Raw genomic sequence first — 17,910 nt, forward strand, 5'->3', positions numbered from 1 at the left:
AAACATATCTGTACAGTTAAAACTGATTATTTTTCCACCTGCATTATTTTTCCAGTAGACATCAGGGATTTCATCCTACTCCTGTTCAACAGCTTACTGCTGTCCCCAAAAGACCGCGGTCTCCCCGTAACAATCGTAACGAGACAGGTGGGACCGTGGAGTCATGATCCTGCAAGGGGTTAAGGACCCTCAGTGGTCTCTTAGCGGTGGTGTTTGGTCTGAGAGGTTCAGTTCTATACCATTACACCCACACGTCCTGTCTTGATGTATTTTTCCTGGCGTTCCATCATATGGAAAAGAGAAGGCGTTTACATGTTTTAACAGCCTCAGCTTTACTTTCTCCCGGACTCAAATTGCCTGACAAATGAAGCTGTTGGGGTCATAGGGTAAAGCTCCAGAATTTTTATTTATTTATTTTTTTTGCTCAACACGTATTCCAGGTTTTCCAAAGGCAGTTTTTCAAATCTAGTTTTCAGTGGAGCAACTTAAACTTCAGGGTTTACTGGGTGCATAAGTGAAATCATATATAATAGAATTGTATTTAAATTAATACAGTTTCAGTTTGGTTTAGAGTCATACAGTGTCACACACACACAGCCACCCTAGCGTGCTAAACTACCAAAAAGCAGTTGGTTACATTCACATGCTATTGGTGAGAAGATTCAAAGTTCTTTTGCCCATGTATGTAGCCGTTTTGACATGTTTAGTTCGGGAGGGGGCGTGGCAGTGGGGTGATCCACCAGGGAAATACTTCTTCTGCGAGATTCCGCATTTTACAGTACATTCTGTTTTTATTAGCCAGTTCCACAATTCCATTAATGCGGAAATCATAGAGCCATACTGTGGTTGAGTCTCAAAGTTTGGGTTTCAATATACTGAAAAGAAGGATTTTGTTTTTTTTGCCTATATACATTTTTTGAAACGTAGACAGGCAAAACAACAGGCTTGGGGGTACTATGGACTGTAAAACACAATGGTAGGTAGCCTACTTGCCAACATGTTACACACACTGTTTAACTATTCATATTACATGCACTGTTTGATGCAACACAGGGCTGCACGGCGGACAAGTGGTTAGCGCTCAGGAGACCCGAGTTCAATTCCACCCTCGGCCATCTCTGTGTGGATTTTTCATGTTCTCCCCGTGCATGCGTGGGTTTTCTGCGGGTACTCCGGTTTCCTCCCACATTCCAAAAACATGCTAGGTTAATTGAATGTGAGTGTGAATGGTTGTTTGTCTATATGTGCCCTGTTATTGGCTGGTGACCAGTCCAGAGTATACCCCGCCTCTCGCTTGAAGACAACTAGGATAGGCTCCAGCAACACAATGGTATACAGGCTAATGTTAAACTAGCCATGTTTGGCTCTGTTTAAATAGCCACTGTTTGGGGAAAAGCATTTAATCAAAAGTTTGAAGAATCTTTCTGTGTATTAAATATCCAATGTTGTGGTGTGTTGATGTGGCCTAAATATGTGCCATTCTTTTTTTTTCTCTTCAAATTCAGTGGCTGCTGCTTACATACCGGTGCGCTCTATAGTCTGGAAAATTACAGCGTTTTACACAGGTTTTTACTAAAGTTAATATTCATTATGATTCATCAATTTTATCTTGAAATTGACATAAAACTGATCCAAAAAGCATGCACTGATAAAGTGAGTCGAGGATCAGAGATGTTGATTTAGTCGCTGATGTGGGCTAAGCGGTGGCTCTAAGCCCCTTGACTCTGAATCTGATTGGCTGCTCCGGAGTAAAGCGTGACCAATATGGATCACTCCTTGTAGGTTTTTAACCACAGGCTGTAGAAACAAGGAAAACAAAGCCATATTTCCCAAACAGAAAGCATCTTAATTCCAATGTTTGTGTGCTGGGTTTTGATGGAGTTGCCCATGTTTGTGTGTCGCTCACGTGTTACCACCTGCCGCTAGAGGGTCAAAGCAGGGGGAGAGGAAATGAGAGCAAAAAGCTAATGTTGCGAATAACCGGCCTGAGGACATCAACAAGACCGGAATGGTTATATTTAGGAATAATAGCGAATGCGGTTGCCATAGAAGTAGATATAATGAAGTGGTTAGCAAGCGCTATCATGCCCAAAACGCATGCACTCGTGGTCTCTCACACATTGTTCTTTTATTCTATTTTCCTCTCCATCCAGATGTCCACTCAACGTGGCTCCAGATGGCCTGGATACCCTCCCAGTAGTGGGAGAGGTGCTTTTTCGACACACACACACAAACACACAAAGCATCCTGGCTGTTTTTTTTTTTTTTATCCCTCTCAGATGGAAGATTAACTCCCCTCATTAGGGCTCCCCTGCCGCCTCCTACTCCCCCCCCTCCTCACTTTGCCATGCCGCTATTGGCTGCTTCTATCAGGACGACCACTGCTTGTACCGCCGTGTCGAGTGGGCAGATAGAGGGGTGGGTGGACGTCACCGCTGTAATAGAAGAGGCGGCCACTTGCTAAAGCCGGTGTTGAAATAAATGAAGGGGGGCGTGGAAATCAGGTTAAAGGGTACGGATTCAAAAAAGAAAGGGGCGGGGGGCGCACAATAACAGCAACAACAGCCAGGGATTAGGCATCAATCGAGCAATCAGCAAGTCGCTTTTTAAATCAGTGTTTGCTACAGCTGCTCCAGATCTGCGTAGAGAACAGGAAGGATGGAATAACATTGAGAACCAACAAAAAAACATGGATCACTGGATTTTGGCCGATAACTCGTCAGCGCTAACAGTGGACATGAAGGACTTTTCAGTCCAGTAGAAATAGAGCCATCACGTCCGGTTTCAGCGCTCCATTCCGACTGCAGCAGCGCCACTGAAGGGGACCCGTTGATGAAGTGATGAAAGCTGATCGCCGTAACCACAAGATGCGAGGAAATGCATTTTGATGGATTTCCTTTTCCTCCCCCTGTAAAAAGCGTGGACAACACAAATTACTGACGCTATTCTATCTTCAATGAGGATTATTTTTCCAGCGTTCACCAGAATGCTCCATCAAATCAGTTCTTGCAAAGACCAGCACCTGGTCAGTGAGCACAGGCGTTAGCAGTGAACCGTGAACTCTTTGTCTAAGCTGACTCAACCAAAATGAGCACGACAATAAAGGTGGGAGTATTACAGTATGTCATCTGGGCAACAAAAAAAAAAAGCTAATGTTTGTCTGCGGATGACAATTTCTTTAACAAACGCACCCAACTTGAAACAACCAATCATTTCCGACTAGGCTGGACCTTTGAGGACACAAGCCGGGTGTTAAAGGACCGCCATGGGGGAGACAGCGGAATACCAAAGACTACAGGAGACCTCGGAATCTGACTACAACTGTGTACCCAGCGATGATGAAGAGGTATAGCGCTATAATAGCATAGTTTTGATGGATTATATACACAAGATGTACTATGAATTCCATCCTGTACAAACAATGTAAGTCGACTCTGGTAGCTAAGTGCCATTTTTTTTCAAATCTTAACATCTCAGATATCTTATATTATAAGGATTGTGAGCTACAGCGGTGAAAAGTCCTGTCTCTGTTCTCCAGCAGATATCTGCAGCTGTGTGTCGGACAATGAACGTCACTGTAACTCCCCACTTGATCGCCTTCCCTTCCCACTCAAGTCGCCTATAGGATTCTGGTCATTATAGATATGTTTTGCCCAGATATATTTAACCCAGTGAAAAAATGGTTTACAGTGAAGTTTTAGGTGACACCGCTAGGGGGTCAGTGTGTGATTTTTTTGAAGGGTTTTTGGGTGTTTGGATGTAGAAGCTACTGTATGTGTGCATGAGTCAGCCTTTAATTCCAAAAGGTAAACATTCTAAATATTATGCATTCTTCAGCATAGTTTGTAGTTTTAAATAGTTTGTAGTGAAAATGGTAGTAGACAGTGTGTGGGTTGTGTGTGGGGTGATGTTTTGGTTGCTGCTAGCAAAATAGCAATGAGAGCTGCTCTTTGAACACATTGGCAGTTTGCCCTTCTGTTGTCCAACGTTTATTTCATTTGTTAGTCATATATGTAAACTTAAATTATCTGGTTAGAAATCATACATTTGTATATACAGTTGAGTACATATCTCACCTGACTTCGAAAAATGTAATGTGACAACTTTTGTTACAGAAATGTTGCTACCCATGATGCCTTTCTGAAGATATTGAGGTATTTAGTATAGTAAATAAAATAGTAGTCAACCACCTAATTCGGGCTGCACGGTGGTCGAGTGGTTAGCCTTGCAGTTGGAGACCAGGATTCAATTCCACCCCTCTACTCCGGTTTCCTCCCACATTCCAAAAACATGCTAGGTTAATTGGCGACTCCAAATTGTCCATAGGTATGAATGTGAGTGTGAATGGTTGTTTGTCTATATGTGCCCTGTGATTGGCTGGCCACCAGTCCAGGGTGTACCCCGCCTCTCGCCTGAAGACAGCTGGGATAGGCTCCAGCACCCCCAAGACCCCCGTGAGGAAAAGCGGTAGAAAATGAATTAATAAATTCCTAAATTCCACAATAAGGAACCCCATAATAATTTAGCATCCTGTGCTTAATAAAATTTTGCCAGGCAACACATAAACCCTCGATCCACTGAAAGCGACAATGCGACCCACTTTAAGTTCCCAACCCACCAGTTGAGAATCCCTGCTGAAGCACAGTAACCCCATGGTTACTCTATGCGACATGCAAGGCATAAGAAAAGGAAGTTATGCAGGAAGGAGCTATTTTGTACAGTTAGGACGGAAACAGACTCACTGACTGATATGATGAGTTAGATGTGAAGAAAGTAGCGATACAGTTAGGAGGAAACGGACAACACTACTGAAATAAAGCACTGGTATGTTACTGCTATGGAAAAACTGATTGGTGTTTATTTACTGAGCATTGAACATGTTTAGACTACATGGAAACTTGATGCTCTTCCTCTTTGATTTGTGATTGTCAACATAACCTGAGAAGCGCTTGGAAGTAGTTGAGGTGTCAAATAGAATCAAGAAAATCTACTGGAGGCTAAAGTATGAAGTAGTGGCGATATTGTTGTCCTGAAAGTATTACATTTGCCACTTAAAAGTTATAATTATAATGAGTGAAAGCCTGTAGTTTTATTGTACTTTGTGTGTACCAACATTTTGAACACCGCTCTGACTTTTAAAGGCTCAAAGACCGGATGTGGTATATGGTGGTTTCATGGTGGAGGTGACATAATGGTGTATGTGAGTGTGATTGTGGCAGATATGTTTATAAGTTTGCTTAAATGAGTTCATATTGTATCTAAATCAGGGGTCTCAAACTGTGGCCCGCAGGACACTAGTTTGAGGCCCCCGCCTTGATATGAAAGTTTAATGTTAGTGCGGCCCGTGCAAGTTTGATATGGATGCTGAATGGTATCATGTACCCAGAAAAAATTATTACGTTTGATTAATGTTCATGTTAAAGGTTAAATAACTGTTAATAGTTATCCTCCCTATCCGTGTGGAAGTGGTAAGTTTTTGGCTTTCTAAGTTTAAAGGAAATAACTTGGAGGCTACTGTTTAGGTCGCTAGCTCTCTAGTTTGCGAGTTAGCATGTGTCTCAAGACCCTGCAGTCGTGCAATATGTTGTAAATAAAAAAAGTATAAATGTGACTATAGTCGTGTTTTGTCATGTCTACAGGGCTCTAATAATGCTTTGTTAATTTTAATCTGAAAAAAATAATTTGTCTACCCACCAACTATATGTGGTTTCTTAAGTTTTCATTATTTGCCGTTTTATTATTATTATATTTATTTATTACTGATTGATTTGATTTTCTTTATTCTTGATTTGTTTATTTATTTTTCATCTTATTTTGTGTAGAAATGCGTTGTTTTTTTTTTTTTGAAAACCTGATGCGGCCCAGTCTCACCCAGACCCGAGCTCCAGTAAATTGAGTTTGAGACCCCTGATCTAAATCCTATTTTTAATTCTCACGAGCGCTTCTCTTGTACATTGATACGCCTCCATAATTTGCTCTTTGCCCTCTTAGTCTGTGAATGACGAGGTGTAGTGGATGAGAAGGGGGGGTTCGGATTGGAACTTGAAAGTCAGACATTGGCTCTGTGAGATCAAGAGTGCCGCATCCCTGTCTCTGTGAACGTCGGGTCTTAGCCAGAGGCTGTGTGATGTGTCACTCTCCACTTCCCACTAGATTGAAGCGACTGGATGCGAGTGCGAGCCTTGACTTGCCTGTTTTACAGTGAACATCATTTCGCCGAATGAGTGTGACATAATGTCGCCTTCATTCATAGTTTCATTCTCCATATAATCTCATTTGTCCAGCACCTAATTGAATTTCAATTCATGGATAATTACAGTTCACAGTCAAGACATTTAATTTAGGATTTACGTCACTAATTTCCAACAGTGCAGTCAATGTCTTCAGAAAATCAGAAGATAGACCTTTCCGACCTGATAATACATTTTATTTCAAAGCGGTTTTCAAGAAACTCAAAGGCACATCAGAATAAAATGGAAGCCAGTTTAAAGGAGTAGGTTTAGCATGAGTCTTCAAGCTGGATAAGTCAACAAACTGGAATGTGTTTTGGATGCTAAACAAGTGGGTGAACGCAAGCCATGGCAAAATTTTAGCAAAAATTTCGGTTCTTAACTGAAAAACGTGCTAACCGGGGCGGATTATAACCGAGGTACAACTGGAGATTTTGATGTCTAACAAGATGGAAGCAAATTGGGGAGCGCTTGTAGAGGACCTGTCTTGTTGTGGAAGGGGTAAAAGAGGCGGGCTGGGAGGAGGAAGTGGAGGATGTGGGGAGTGGGGACGAGGACGACCTGCATCAAAGCTGACTGTAAACACGCTGTACTAGTAGCCCCGCCTCCACAAAGAAGCTTTACCATGATACATTCCTTCCTGACCAGCCAGACAACTTAATGAAATAACAACTCACATGATGAAGGGGAGGGTCTTTATTTTTTTTCTAGTCCTTTCACATCCTGTGTAATTAACCACCTCTAATTAGCTAAGTGGCGAGCCGGAAGAGGCCCAGATGGAATTCCCATCTGAATGTTTTTTTTTTATTTATTAGTAATACTATCTGTACAAAAAATAAGATAAAATGAGTGACGGAAGCAGCAACAAAATTAAAAAATAAGAAGTGTTATGTTAAAAAAAGTGTGTTATGTAAAAAAAAAAGGCTGGAAGATAAATGTTGATGTGCCTAAATAGTCAAAAGTTACTAGATCAAAAATTGAAATTTGAATGTTTTTTTTTTTTTACTTTTTTTTTCCAGAATATTTTAGGTTTATATAATATTACATAAATATAACACAAATTTACCAAAATGTATGACATTTCCATGAACACAGGGAGCACAGCCATGATTTATTTATGCCGTATACGTAAACATAACCAAAACAATTAGTTGTCAACTGTTTTAAGATACAGCTGCAACAATTAATTGATTACTATTTTGGTATTGGATTTCTATTTTGGTATCGTCTGATTTCAGCCTCTCAAATGTGAATATTTATGTAATTTCTTTAGTTGTTTATGAACGCAGTCCTTTGTGTTTTATGCCAAACGTAATATTTACGCACATCGACTTTATTATCAGAAAATAAACAAACATTTTTGCCTCTTTTCTGATATGTTGCGCCCTAAACCACTAACTGTTTGTGTTTAGTTCATATTGATTTGGTCCATCTATGGCTTAATCGATGACTTGATTAACCTGAAACAACAAGCTTCGGATTAATCCATCCATTTTTTTAATGCTGTGTATCCTCCCTAGGGTCACCGGGGGTATGCTGGAGCCTATCCCAGCTGACTTGGTTGCCAGTCAATCACATATAGACAAACAATCATTCACACTCGCATCAATAGAGTCGGCAATTAATGCATGTATTTTTGGAATGTGGGCGGAAACCAGAGTACCCGGAGTAAAACCCACGCACAGGAAGAACATGCAAACTCCACACGGAGATGCCCAATGGAGATTCGAACCCAGATCTTCTGATTCATGGACTAAGAAAATAATGCTAAAATGTCCACAGCAATCCCAGAAGGCAGACTGATAGGAAGCATGCTGCTGTTAAAAAGCAGCTGGTAAAGGATTTGTTTATGATCAGCCAAGTGGGAGAGAAAGAGAGAGAAAGAGAGAGAGAGAGTATTTTTGAAGGATTAGTGGCAGGAAATAAAAGGCAGCACCAAATACAGAAGAAAATGCAATTGGTCGGTTAGACCCTGGGGAGATAGGGAAACTTGGGAGCTGAGGGAAATATTACGGATAATGAAGTAGTACAAATCAGGATATACAAAAAGAGCATTTGCCATAAATCCTTCCTTCCTAATATGGAAAAACCATTCCATATTATTCAGGCTTCCATGGGCAAGACTATGTATAGAATACATTGTGGTCATCTACAATCATACAATTCTAGAACTTTGATGAGAAATTATTTTGTTTTTCTTCTCCATAAGTCTGCTCACAATGGAATCTCCATGTGGAAGATAAGGAGGGAGAAGGCCGGGTGTGTGTGTGTGTGTGTGTGTGTATGTTTGTGTGTGTGGGGGGGGATTGCATCACAGGAAACAAGCTCTCCGTCCTGCAGTTGAATGTGACCCTTTGGCTTGGGATCAAATGCTCCTCTGGGGTGGAATACCATAAAGCCTCTGTCCTCTGCACCGCACATTGCTCTGCACTACACTGACTGACTTGACAGGAGGAGGGTGGGCGGAAGAAGTGGGTGAGGAGCGCTGAGAAAAATCCTGGAAGTCCACAGCACAGCACAGCACAATGTCATCAGGCTGCAATGATTGGTCTGTGCAAACTGCAACCACCAGAATAGACATACAGTCAGCCATCCCTCCTTTATTGTGATTAATTGGTTCCATTAGAGCTCTCTAGACATGAAATAACACCCCTACAGTCCTCTGTACATTTTTATTACCCAATATAGTAGATATAATCAGGGAAGATAAGACACACTAGACATACAGTAGACTCATACATTAGGAGTTCCTTTGACAGCGAACTTCCTGCGGTGGCTATTCAATCTCATCAATGTGTTGTAATGGCGGCTTTAGATCGCTTTACACTCATTCATTCATTCATTCATTCATTTTCTACTGCTTATCCTCACGAGGGTCACGGGGGTGCTGGAGCCTATCCCAGCTGTCTTTGGGCGAGAGGCGGGGTACACCCTGGACTGGTCGCCATCCAATCACAGGGCACATATAGACAAACAACCATTCACACTCACATTCATACCTATAGACAATTTGGAGTCGCCAATTAACCTAGCATGTTTTTGGAATGTGGGAGGAAACCGGAGTACCCGGGGAAAACCCACGCATGCACGGGGAGAACATGCAAACTCCACACAGAGATGGCCGAGGGTGGAATTGAACCCTGGTCTCTGTGCACTCACCACTCGACCGCCCTGCCGCCCTGCTTTACACTCATATTACCCAATATAGTAGACATAACAGAAGTAAGCCATGATGTAAATAAACCTCCGGGCTTTTGTGTCTCACAGTAAATGTGTTCCCTGGCGAACCTTAGTAGTGGGCGGACAGGAAGTGATGTTGGAGGTTCAGAGTTCAGTTTTAGCTTGTGGTGGGTGATGACACCAACAGTATTCTGTTTTATTATTATGGTTATTATTACTGTGCCTTTTGTGTGATAATTTAAACTTGAAATCCTTGTTCTGGCGATCACGCCTGGTGCAAACACTGACACCTAGTGGCCAAAATACAACATTACATTCACTAGTTGAATGCTTCTTCTGCCTTGTATTTGTGTTTTAGTTAATGTAGTTAGTACAGGTAGCCATTTTTCTGTTTGAAAATTAAGGTCAAGTATAAATACAATTTGTGTCACGTCATGGTCCGGGGCTGCATGAGTGCTGCAGGCACCCAAGATCTGCGGTTCATTGATGATCATCTGAAGCATAGCATGATCCTATGGTGTTTTTTTTTCCAGTATCATGATGATTCCCGGGTGGTACAGCGGTCTAGTGGTTAGCGCGCAGACCTCACAGCTAGGAGACCAGGGTTCAATTCCACCCTCGGCCATCTCTGTGTGGAGTTTGCATGTTCTCCCCGTGCATGAATGGGTTTTCTCCGGGTACTCCGGTTTCCTCCCACATTCCAAAAACATGCTAGGTTAACTGGCGACTCCAAATTGTCCATAGGTATGAATGTGAGTGTGAATGGTTGTTTGTCTATATGTGCCTTGTGATTGGCTGGCGACCAATCCAGGGTGTACCCCGCCTCTCGCCCAAAGACAGCTGGGATAGGCTCCAGCGACCCTTGTGAGGAAAAGCAGTAGAAAATGAATGAATGGTATCTTGTCTGTGGCGCGGCGGAGGAGTGGTTAGCGCGCAGACCTCACAGCTAGGAGACCAGTGTTCAATTCCACCCTCGGCCATCTCTGTGTGGAGTTTGCATGTTCTCCCCGTGCATGCGTGGGTTTTCTCCGGGTACTCCGGTTTCCTCCCACATTCCAAAAACATGCTAGGTTAATTGGCGACTCAAAATTGTCCATAGGTATGAATGTGAGTGTGAATGGTTGTTTGTCTATATGTGCCCTGTGATTGGCTGGCGACCAGTCCAGGGTGTACCCCTGGTACCTCTCGCCTGAAGACAGCTGGGATAGGCTCCAGCACCCCCGCAACACTCGTGAGGAAAAGCGGTAGAAAATGAATGAATGAATGATGATTCCCTTGCTGAAGAAGGTGATGAAAATGAAATCAGAGATTCCTGACTGGCTGCACATCTCAAGTCTGTGCTGACCGGATGACTGGAGGGTGATTGAACAAGGGAGAAAGGCACGCCTATTTTTAGCCCCACGCTGGATGGAAGGATGGAAAAGCAAACAAGACAGTAGCTGCACACACACAGCGCGACGACGAGCAATGGAGGAGTCTGAGGTTTACAGAGAGAGCGAGAGAGAGAGAGAGAGAGCAGAGGGAGGAGTGATTCATTTCAAGTTCTGCAGAGTTTGGATCACTGGCTCATTACTGTGTCGTGTGAACACATAGCTCTGACTCTGCAGGACCTCTTTTTTTTTGTTCACTGAAGTGCCTCTTTGCCAACGTGACGGAGCTAAAGCTAAAGACCGGACTTTAATAGGGATTGGCCTGCCATGGAATGTTGTAGAATCGCTCCAAGGATCTTAAGACCTTCTTTGCCCCGCTTTTGGGTTCAAAACTACATAGGGAGTTGGTGTACCCATTTCCTCAGATGCGGGGAGCGCCTGCATGCTTTTCCAGCGGTTCTAATGCTTTCTAATTCTAATGACAAGCATCCACGTCTGAGCACATTTTTTTGCTCATAAGCGAGCTGAGGAATTCAGGATGCGGCGCTTTGACAAGCTGAAAAAGGCATTCCCCTTCCTGGCACGCTTTCATGTGTATCGAGTAAGTTTCAATTGAACATTCGGAGCGACTTTGTTTTTCTGTTTTGACAGTTTTAGTAAGGATTATGTGTACGCCTGTCAGACTGTGTATGCAGCTGGACCGAGGCTATCCACTGGGGGAGTTGTTGTTATTGCAGCGGGGATGTCAGAGCTGAATAGAGCTGATACAGGTCATAACTTTGGCCTGCAGACTCCTACAGTATATGTCTGTGACACAATGTGTGCATTTCTCTGCTATTATTAGGAATACCTGGTATATTTTTGTCATGTGTATGTAATTTTGTATGAGGTCTCACCAAAAGTCTTGGAAACATCTGTACTTATTCAATATACATGAAGAATAGTAGACCGATTTATATCACATGGTAATGGTAATGGTTTTATTTCATTTGAACATGCATCAGATTACAATTGAATGCATCACATAATCAGTTCACAGTTCCACATGTCCAAAAGGAGTAGGAAGAAGCAAAGCTTATTAAATCCTACCCCTCCATTCGGTACTTTTACAATCAGTAACTGTTACATTTGTTCACTTCCTGCTTTACATAATACAGTTTAAGGCAGGGGTCTCAAACTCAATTCACCTGGGGGCCACTGGAGCTAGGGTCTGGGCAAGGCTGGGCCGCATCAGGTTTAAAAAAAAAAAAAAACGCATTTATTAAAAACAGAAAAATATACAAACTTTTTCAGTGCTTTCGTTCCGATTTTCTACAATAAAAGCTCTGATAAAACATTCCACTGTTCTCAAATATCTTAATTTTTATTTTTCTGCACAAAATAAGATGAAAAATAAATAAACAAATCAAGAATAAAGAAAATCAATCAATCAGTAATAAATAAATATTATAGTAATAATAAAACTGCAAATAATAAAAAGTTAAGAAACCACATATAGTTGGTGGTTAGACAAATGATTTTTTTCAGATTAAAATTAACAAAGCATTATTAGAGCCCTGTAGACATGACAAAACACGACTATAGTCACTTTTTTTATTTACAACATATTGCGCAACTGCAGGGTCTTGAGACACATGCTAACTCGCAAACTAGAGAGCCAGCGACCTAAACGGTACCCTTCAAGTTATTTCCTTTAAACTTAAATAGCCAAAAACTTACCACTTCCACACGGATAGGGAGGATAACTATTAACAGTTAATTAACCTTTAACATGAACATTAATCAAAAGTAATAATTTTTTCTGGGTACATGATACCATACAGCATCCATATCAAACTTGCTCGGGCCGCACTAACATTACACTTTCATATCAAGGCGGGGGCCTCAAACTAGTGTCCTGCGGGCCAAATGTGGCCCGCGGACCGTGTGTTTGAGACCCCTGGTTTAAGGTTTTTTTTTGTGTGTTTTTTTTTAATAATGCACCTCGTACCGAAGTACAAGGTGATATAATGTGACTGTTGTGCATGATCTGACAAAATACGGAACCCATATTCGTAGCCCTGATGTGACACTTGTGTGTAAAGGGGGCCTGGGAGGAAGCAGAGTTGCATCTTTTTCCGCTGTGGTGAACTAACACATACATGTAACTGCGTAAGCAGGTCATACCGGAGGCTTCCTTGTAGGGGAAAACGGCAGTAACTCAGGCTGAATGCTTTACAGTGGACTACACTGTGAGTGCATACATTAAGCATTCTGAGAGACCCGTGTCAGAAAAGGTTTTCCACATGTTGAACTTATGACATCAGTGAGCAAACAACGATGAGGTTATCTTATGGAGTTAACATTCCATCAAGGTCGAGAAATTTCTTCAGATTCTTGAATTCCTTGGAGGAATTGTGCCATGGCGGATATCTACTGTATGTGGACGTTGATACCGTTATATGTTACATACCTTGCTCCATAGTCAGAAATTACAGTACTTAGCAATCAATTTCACACAATAATTACTTAAAAATCAAATAATACACTTTTTATGCCCGAGTCGCGCTGCAGACCATCTTAAAGTCCCAGCTGGAACGTGAAACATACCTATTATAAACAAACTTCATTGTCTAGTTTCCATAATTGGCCATGACAATAAACTGTGCGATGGTTAAAATGGAGCATTTTTTTTTTCATCAAAAAGCTCATGTTTTTAAACAACTGAACATAACATTGCTGACTTACTGGTGTTGGTTTATTATTGTTCAGCCTGTCATAGCTAGGTACTGCAATGGGGTTCAAACATACTATATCCCGCCCTCTTTCTCTTCCTTCATCAGGTCTATAAAAAAAAAATTGCACCAAATGAATCTGTGGCGGTCCAAATGTAATTGTGGTGGGCCTAAAAACCTTGAGATATTACTTCCATCCATCAATTTTCTATGCCACTTATCCTCACTAGGGGTATGCTGGAGCCTATCCCAGCTGTCTTTCTATGGGAGGCAAGGCTACACGCTGGACTGGTTGCCAGCCAATCACAGGGCACATAGAGACTATAGACCGTTTTAATATGTTACTGTGAAGGACAACCATCAGATATCACCAGGTCTATTAAAAAATATTGCACCAAATGAATCTGTGGCGGTCCAAATGTAATTGTGGCGGTCCTAAAAACCCTGAGATACTACTTCTATCCATCAATTTTCTATGCCACTTATCCTCACTAGGGGTATGCTGGAACCTATCCCAGCTGTCTTTCTATGAGAGACAAGGCTACACGCTGGACTGGTCGCCAGCCAATCACAAGGCACATAGAGACTATAGACCGTTTTAATATGTTACTGTGAGGGACAACCATCAGATATCACCAGGTCTATTAAAAAAAACATTCTTGCACCAAATGAATCTGTGGCGGTCCAATTATGGCAGGCCTAAAAACCCTGAGATACTACTTCCATCCATCAATTTTCTATGCCACTTATCCTCACTAGGGGTATGCTGGAGCCTATCCCAGCTGTCTTTCGATGAGAGGCAAGGGTACACGCTGGACTGGTCGCCAGCCAATCACAGGGCACATAGAGACTATAGACCGTTTTAATATGTTACTGTGAGGGACAACCATCAGATATCACCAGGTCTATTAAAAAAAATTCCTGCACCAAATGAATCTGTGGCGGTCCAAATGTAATTGTGGCGGGCCTAAAAACCCTGAGATACTACTTCCATCCATCAATTTTCTATGCCACTTATCCTCACTAGGGGTATGCTGAAGCCTATCCCAGCTGTCTTTGGGAGAGAGGCAAGGGTACACGCTGGACTGGTCGCCAGCCAATCACAGGGCACATAGACTATAGACCGTTTTAATATGTGAGGGACAACCATCAGATATCACCAGGTCTATTAAAACATTCTTGCACCAAATGAATCTGTGGCGGTCTAAATGTAATTGTGGCGGGCCGTGTGCCAACCCTGAAATACTACTTCAATCCGCCCATTGTCTATGCCACTTATCCTGACTAGGGTTGCAGGGGTATGCTGGAGCCTATCCCAGCTGTCTTTGGGGGAGAGACAAGGGTACACCCTGGACTGGTGGCCAGCCAATCACAGGGCACATATAGACAAACAACCATTCACACTCACATTCATACCTATGGACAATTTGGAGTCCACACAGAGATGTCCTAGCGGATAATCGAACCCATGTTTTCCCGATCTCCTGACTGTGTGGCCTACATGGTAACCACTTGTACACCATGCGGCCCGAAATACCACTTAATACCACCTCAAAAAATAAGCTTCCCGGCATCGAGTCCAGGGAAACCTTAAACTTTGCAATCTTACCAATGCTAGACTGTCGACTATTTCAATCTGTCATCCTGACACAGCTCAGCCGTGTCATGGACAGGGCAAACATGCTGTTTGTATCAGCTTTCTCAGGGTAAGACTGCAGCCATGATGCTGCAGAAGACTCACCATGACGTATGTATTATTTTCATTTGCCCTCCATAGCAAGTTCACACGTTGCTAAAAGCATATTAAGTATATCAGATAACCTCGTTTCATGTCCACTGGGACAATTCTGGACATCTGGCGGAACCATTGCAGGATTGAGCCCCTGCACTCATAAGGATAAATATGAACGCTGTCATGTTGAACCTGAGTCCTAAGAAGGAACAATACATGTGTGTTCCTCTGGATATGGAGTTTTAGCACTCATTTTTATGACTTCGGGTCACACTGTAGTTCAGCAATAGGAAGTGACCTTTCACCATAGCCATTAATATGGTGAAATGACGGGGGTGGGGGTGCAATGACCCTCCTGACATTGTCCTATGAACCTTGTAACCTCACACAGGAAGTTCCTCATTCACAGAGCCTAATTACTACATGACTTGTATGCCCCGTAGACTCGACTCAATGTTCCTATGTCAGTCCTTACAGAAAGCTCGATGTGATGATGATGATGAAGTGTCAAAAATAATGCTCATAACATTTTATTACAAGCTTATAAATGGAGTGATGTATATACGTATGTGTGTGATTTTTGCAGAAACTGGGCACTAGCATGCAGTGTGAGGAAGGTACAGAATGGCTACTGGAGCTGTTGATCGAAGTGCAGTTGCAGCAATACTTCCTGCGAATCAGAGATGACCTAAACGTCACACGGTTATCCCATTTCGACTATGTCAAGAATGAAGACCTTGAGAAGATTGGTATGGGTCGACCCGGTGAGTATTTGTTTCATATTCAATAACAGGTTGTTTCTCGGGTCATGTGCAGCACTTCTATCTTCCCATATTTACATAGAAATGGGCAAGAGACTGATTAATCTTCTGATCAACGGAGCTGTGCAATGGTGTATGCCTTCACAGAGCATGTAGTAAAAATGCATCGCAGTAGAAATGCTGCAAACGTTTGACAGACAGTAGAAATTCAAGGCATCCAAAGCTCTTCACAGTAAAGTGAAGTCATAATTCATTCACTCCTCAATCACACATTGGTGGTGGTATTCTACATCTGGCAAGGTGTCTTACTCCCTTAGACACTGAAATATTGCAGTATTAGTATGATGTATTTACCCCATCACTTTAGGCCAGACAGTTGGTTAAGTTAAAATGAGAAAAAAAGAGAAAAAGAATCATACTGTAAATTAGAAAAATCATCAGTATGACCAAAACAGAGGGAGTAAAATCACTAATTTGAAAATATCTGATCCACTTCTCATTTGTCATGTACAACGAGATATTGAAAACCATTGCTGCTTTTTACGCTATTAGAAGTATAGATCCAGCAGCACATTCTCCTGAGGCTTTTTACTTATTTTTTCAATTCATTTTTATTTTTATGTTTCAACTGAAATTATTTTATTTTTATTAGAATGTTTTTACTTTTAACTAAGCCATTTTTGTATTTTTTTTACTTTTTTTTTTTTTTTTTACTTTTTTTTAAGTTGTTAATTTTTTTTACATTTTTACTTATTTTTTACATTAAATTTTTGTGTTAATTCTTTTATATTTAAGTATTTTTTTTTAAACTTTTATTTCAGGCATTAATTTAGAATTTTAGAATTTTTAATCTATTACAGTGGTCCCAACCTGCCACTGCGTTTTGCCTGAATTGCTTGAACATGTGATGAATAAAAAACAATGTCCCTATGGGCACATCCCTACTCTTAGCCTGATTAACCAACAATCAACTCCATAAAACGGCCATAATTCTTAGCGGAAATGTAGTCTATTAGCCGTATACCCTTGATGTCTCAATTGTGTTTCACTGCTGTCTTTATGCAGTCTTAATGAATGGAGGTTATTCTCTCCATAAAGGGCAGAGACGACTGTGGGAGGCTGTGAAGAGGAGGAAAGCAATGTGCAAGCGCAAGTCCTGGATGAGCAAGGTGCAGACAGAAAAGACACACACACACACACAAAGTGTTTTGTTTTGAACACATTTATTAGGGTGGATTGCGCTAGTGTTATCTATGCATGATGTCATTTCTCTGTGCTTTCACAGTATGCAAGACTTTCATGTGAACATACCATTCGTCTGGTTGTGGCTGCTAAAAATTTCACCTCAAAAAAACTCCACTGCCTACACTTAGAAGAGAAAGTATGTCTTGTAGATACTTCAACATACTGATTTTTATACATTCTGTGGTATTTGGTACTGCTGTTTAGTGTACATTGCCACTGCTCGTTTTAAAAATATAATGTAAGAAGAAAACTAAATAGCAATTTTACAAGAATAAAGTCAGAATATTCAGAGGAAAGTTTGTAATCTTAACAAGAAAAAGTCGTAATTATAGGAGAGTAATATTATTTTTAAAAAATGTTGTTTCAGTTCAAATATTACAAATTTTGGAATTAAAAGAATGATTAAAAGTTGAAATATTATGAGAAACAAAACGACAGAAGAAAGTTGGAAATTAAAAAAACACAGAAGAAGAAAGTTGAAATATTTTTAAAATCTTTAAAATAAAAATAATAAAGAAAGAGCAAACATTGAAGTTCATACTAATAGAGTAATATTATTTTTTTAATGTTTCAGTTCAAATATTACAATTAAAAGAATAATGGAATTAAAAGAATGATTAAAAGTTGAAATATTATGAGAAACAAAACAACGACAGAAGAAAGTTGGAAATTTAAAAA

General features: G+C 41.1%; 1 protein-coding gene across 10 annotated transcripts in view; it reads left to right on the forward strand.

Annotated features, from left to right (window-relative positions):
• tnk2b (tyrosine kinase, non-receptor, 2b) overlaps positions 1-17,910 on the forward strand; it is a 54,861-nt gene that overhangs the window by 12,261 nt on the left and 24,690 nt on the right. For 6 of the 10 annotated variants that reach the window (XR_009129193.1, XM_058069185.1, XM_058069190.1 and 3 more), the window contains exons 3-5: positions 3,224-3,346; positions 15,813-15,990; positions 17,086-17,156. Coding sequence is in view for 9 of the 10 variants with exons in the window: in XM_058069185.1 (XP_057925168.1) it covers positions 3,266-3,346; positions 15,813-15,990; positions 17,086-17,156 (330 nt within the window). In the remaining variant the exon portion in view is untranslated. Of the gene's footprint in view, positions 1-1,424; positions 3,106-3,223; positions 3,347-10,589; positions 11,382-15,812; positions 15,991-17,085; positions 17,157-17,910 lie in introns of those variants that run through there. The other 4 variants (XM_058069186.1, XM_058069189.1, XM_058069193.1 and 1 more) reach the window with 4 other exon arrangements.

Source organism: Doryrhamphus excisus, chromosome 3, assembly GCF_030265055.1.
Source record: "Doryrhamphus excisus isolate RoL2022-K1 chromosome 3, RoL_Dexc_1.0, whole genome shotgun sequence".
Classification (NCBI taxonomy): Eukaryota; Metazoa; Chordata; class Actinopteri; order Syngnathiformes; family Syngnathidae; genus Doryrhamphus; species Doryrhamphus excisus.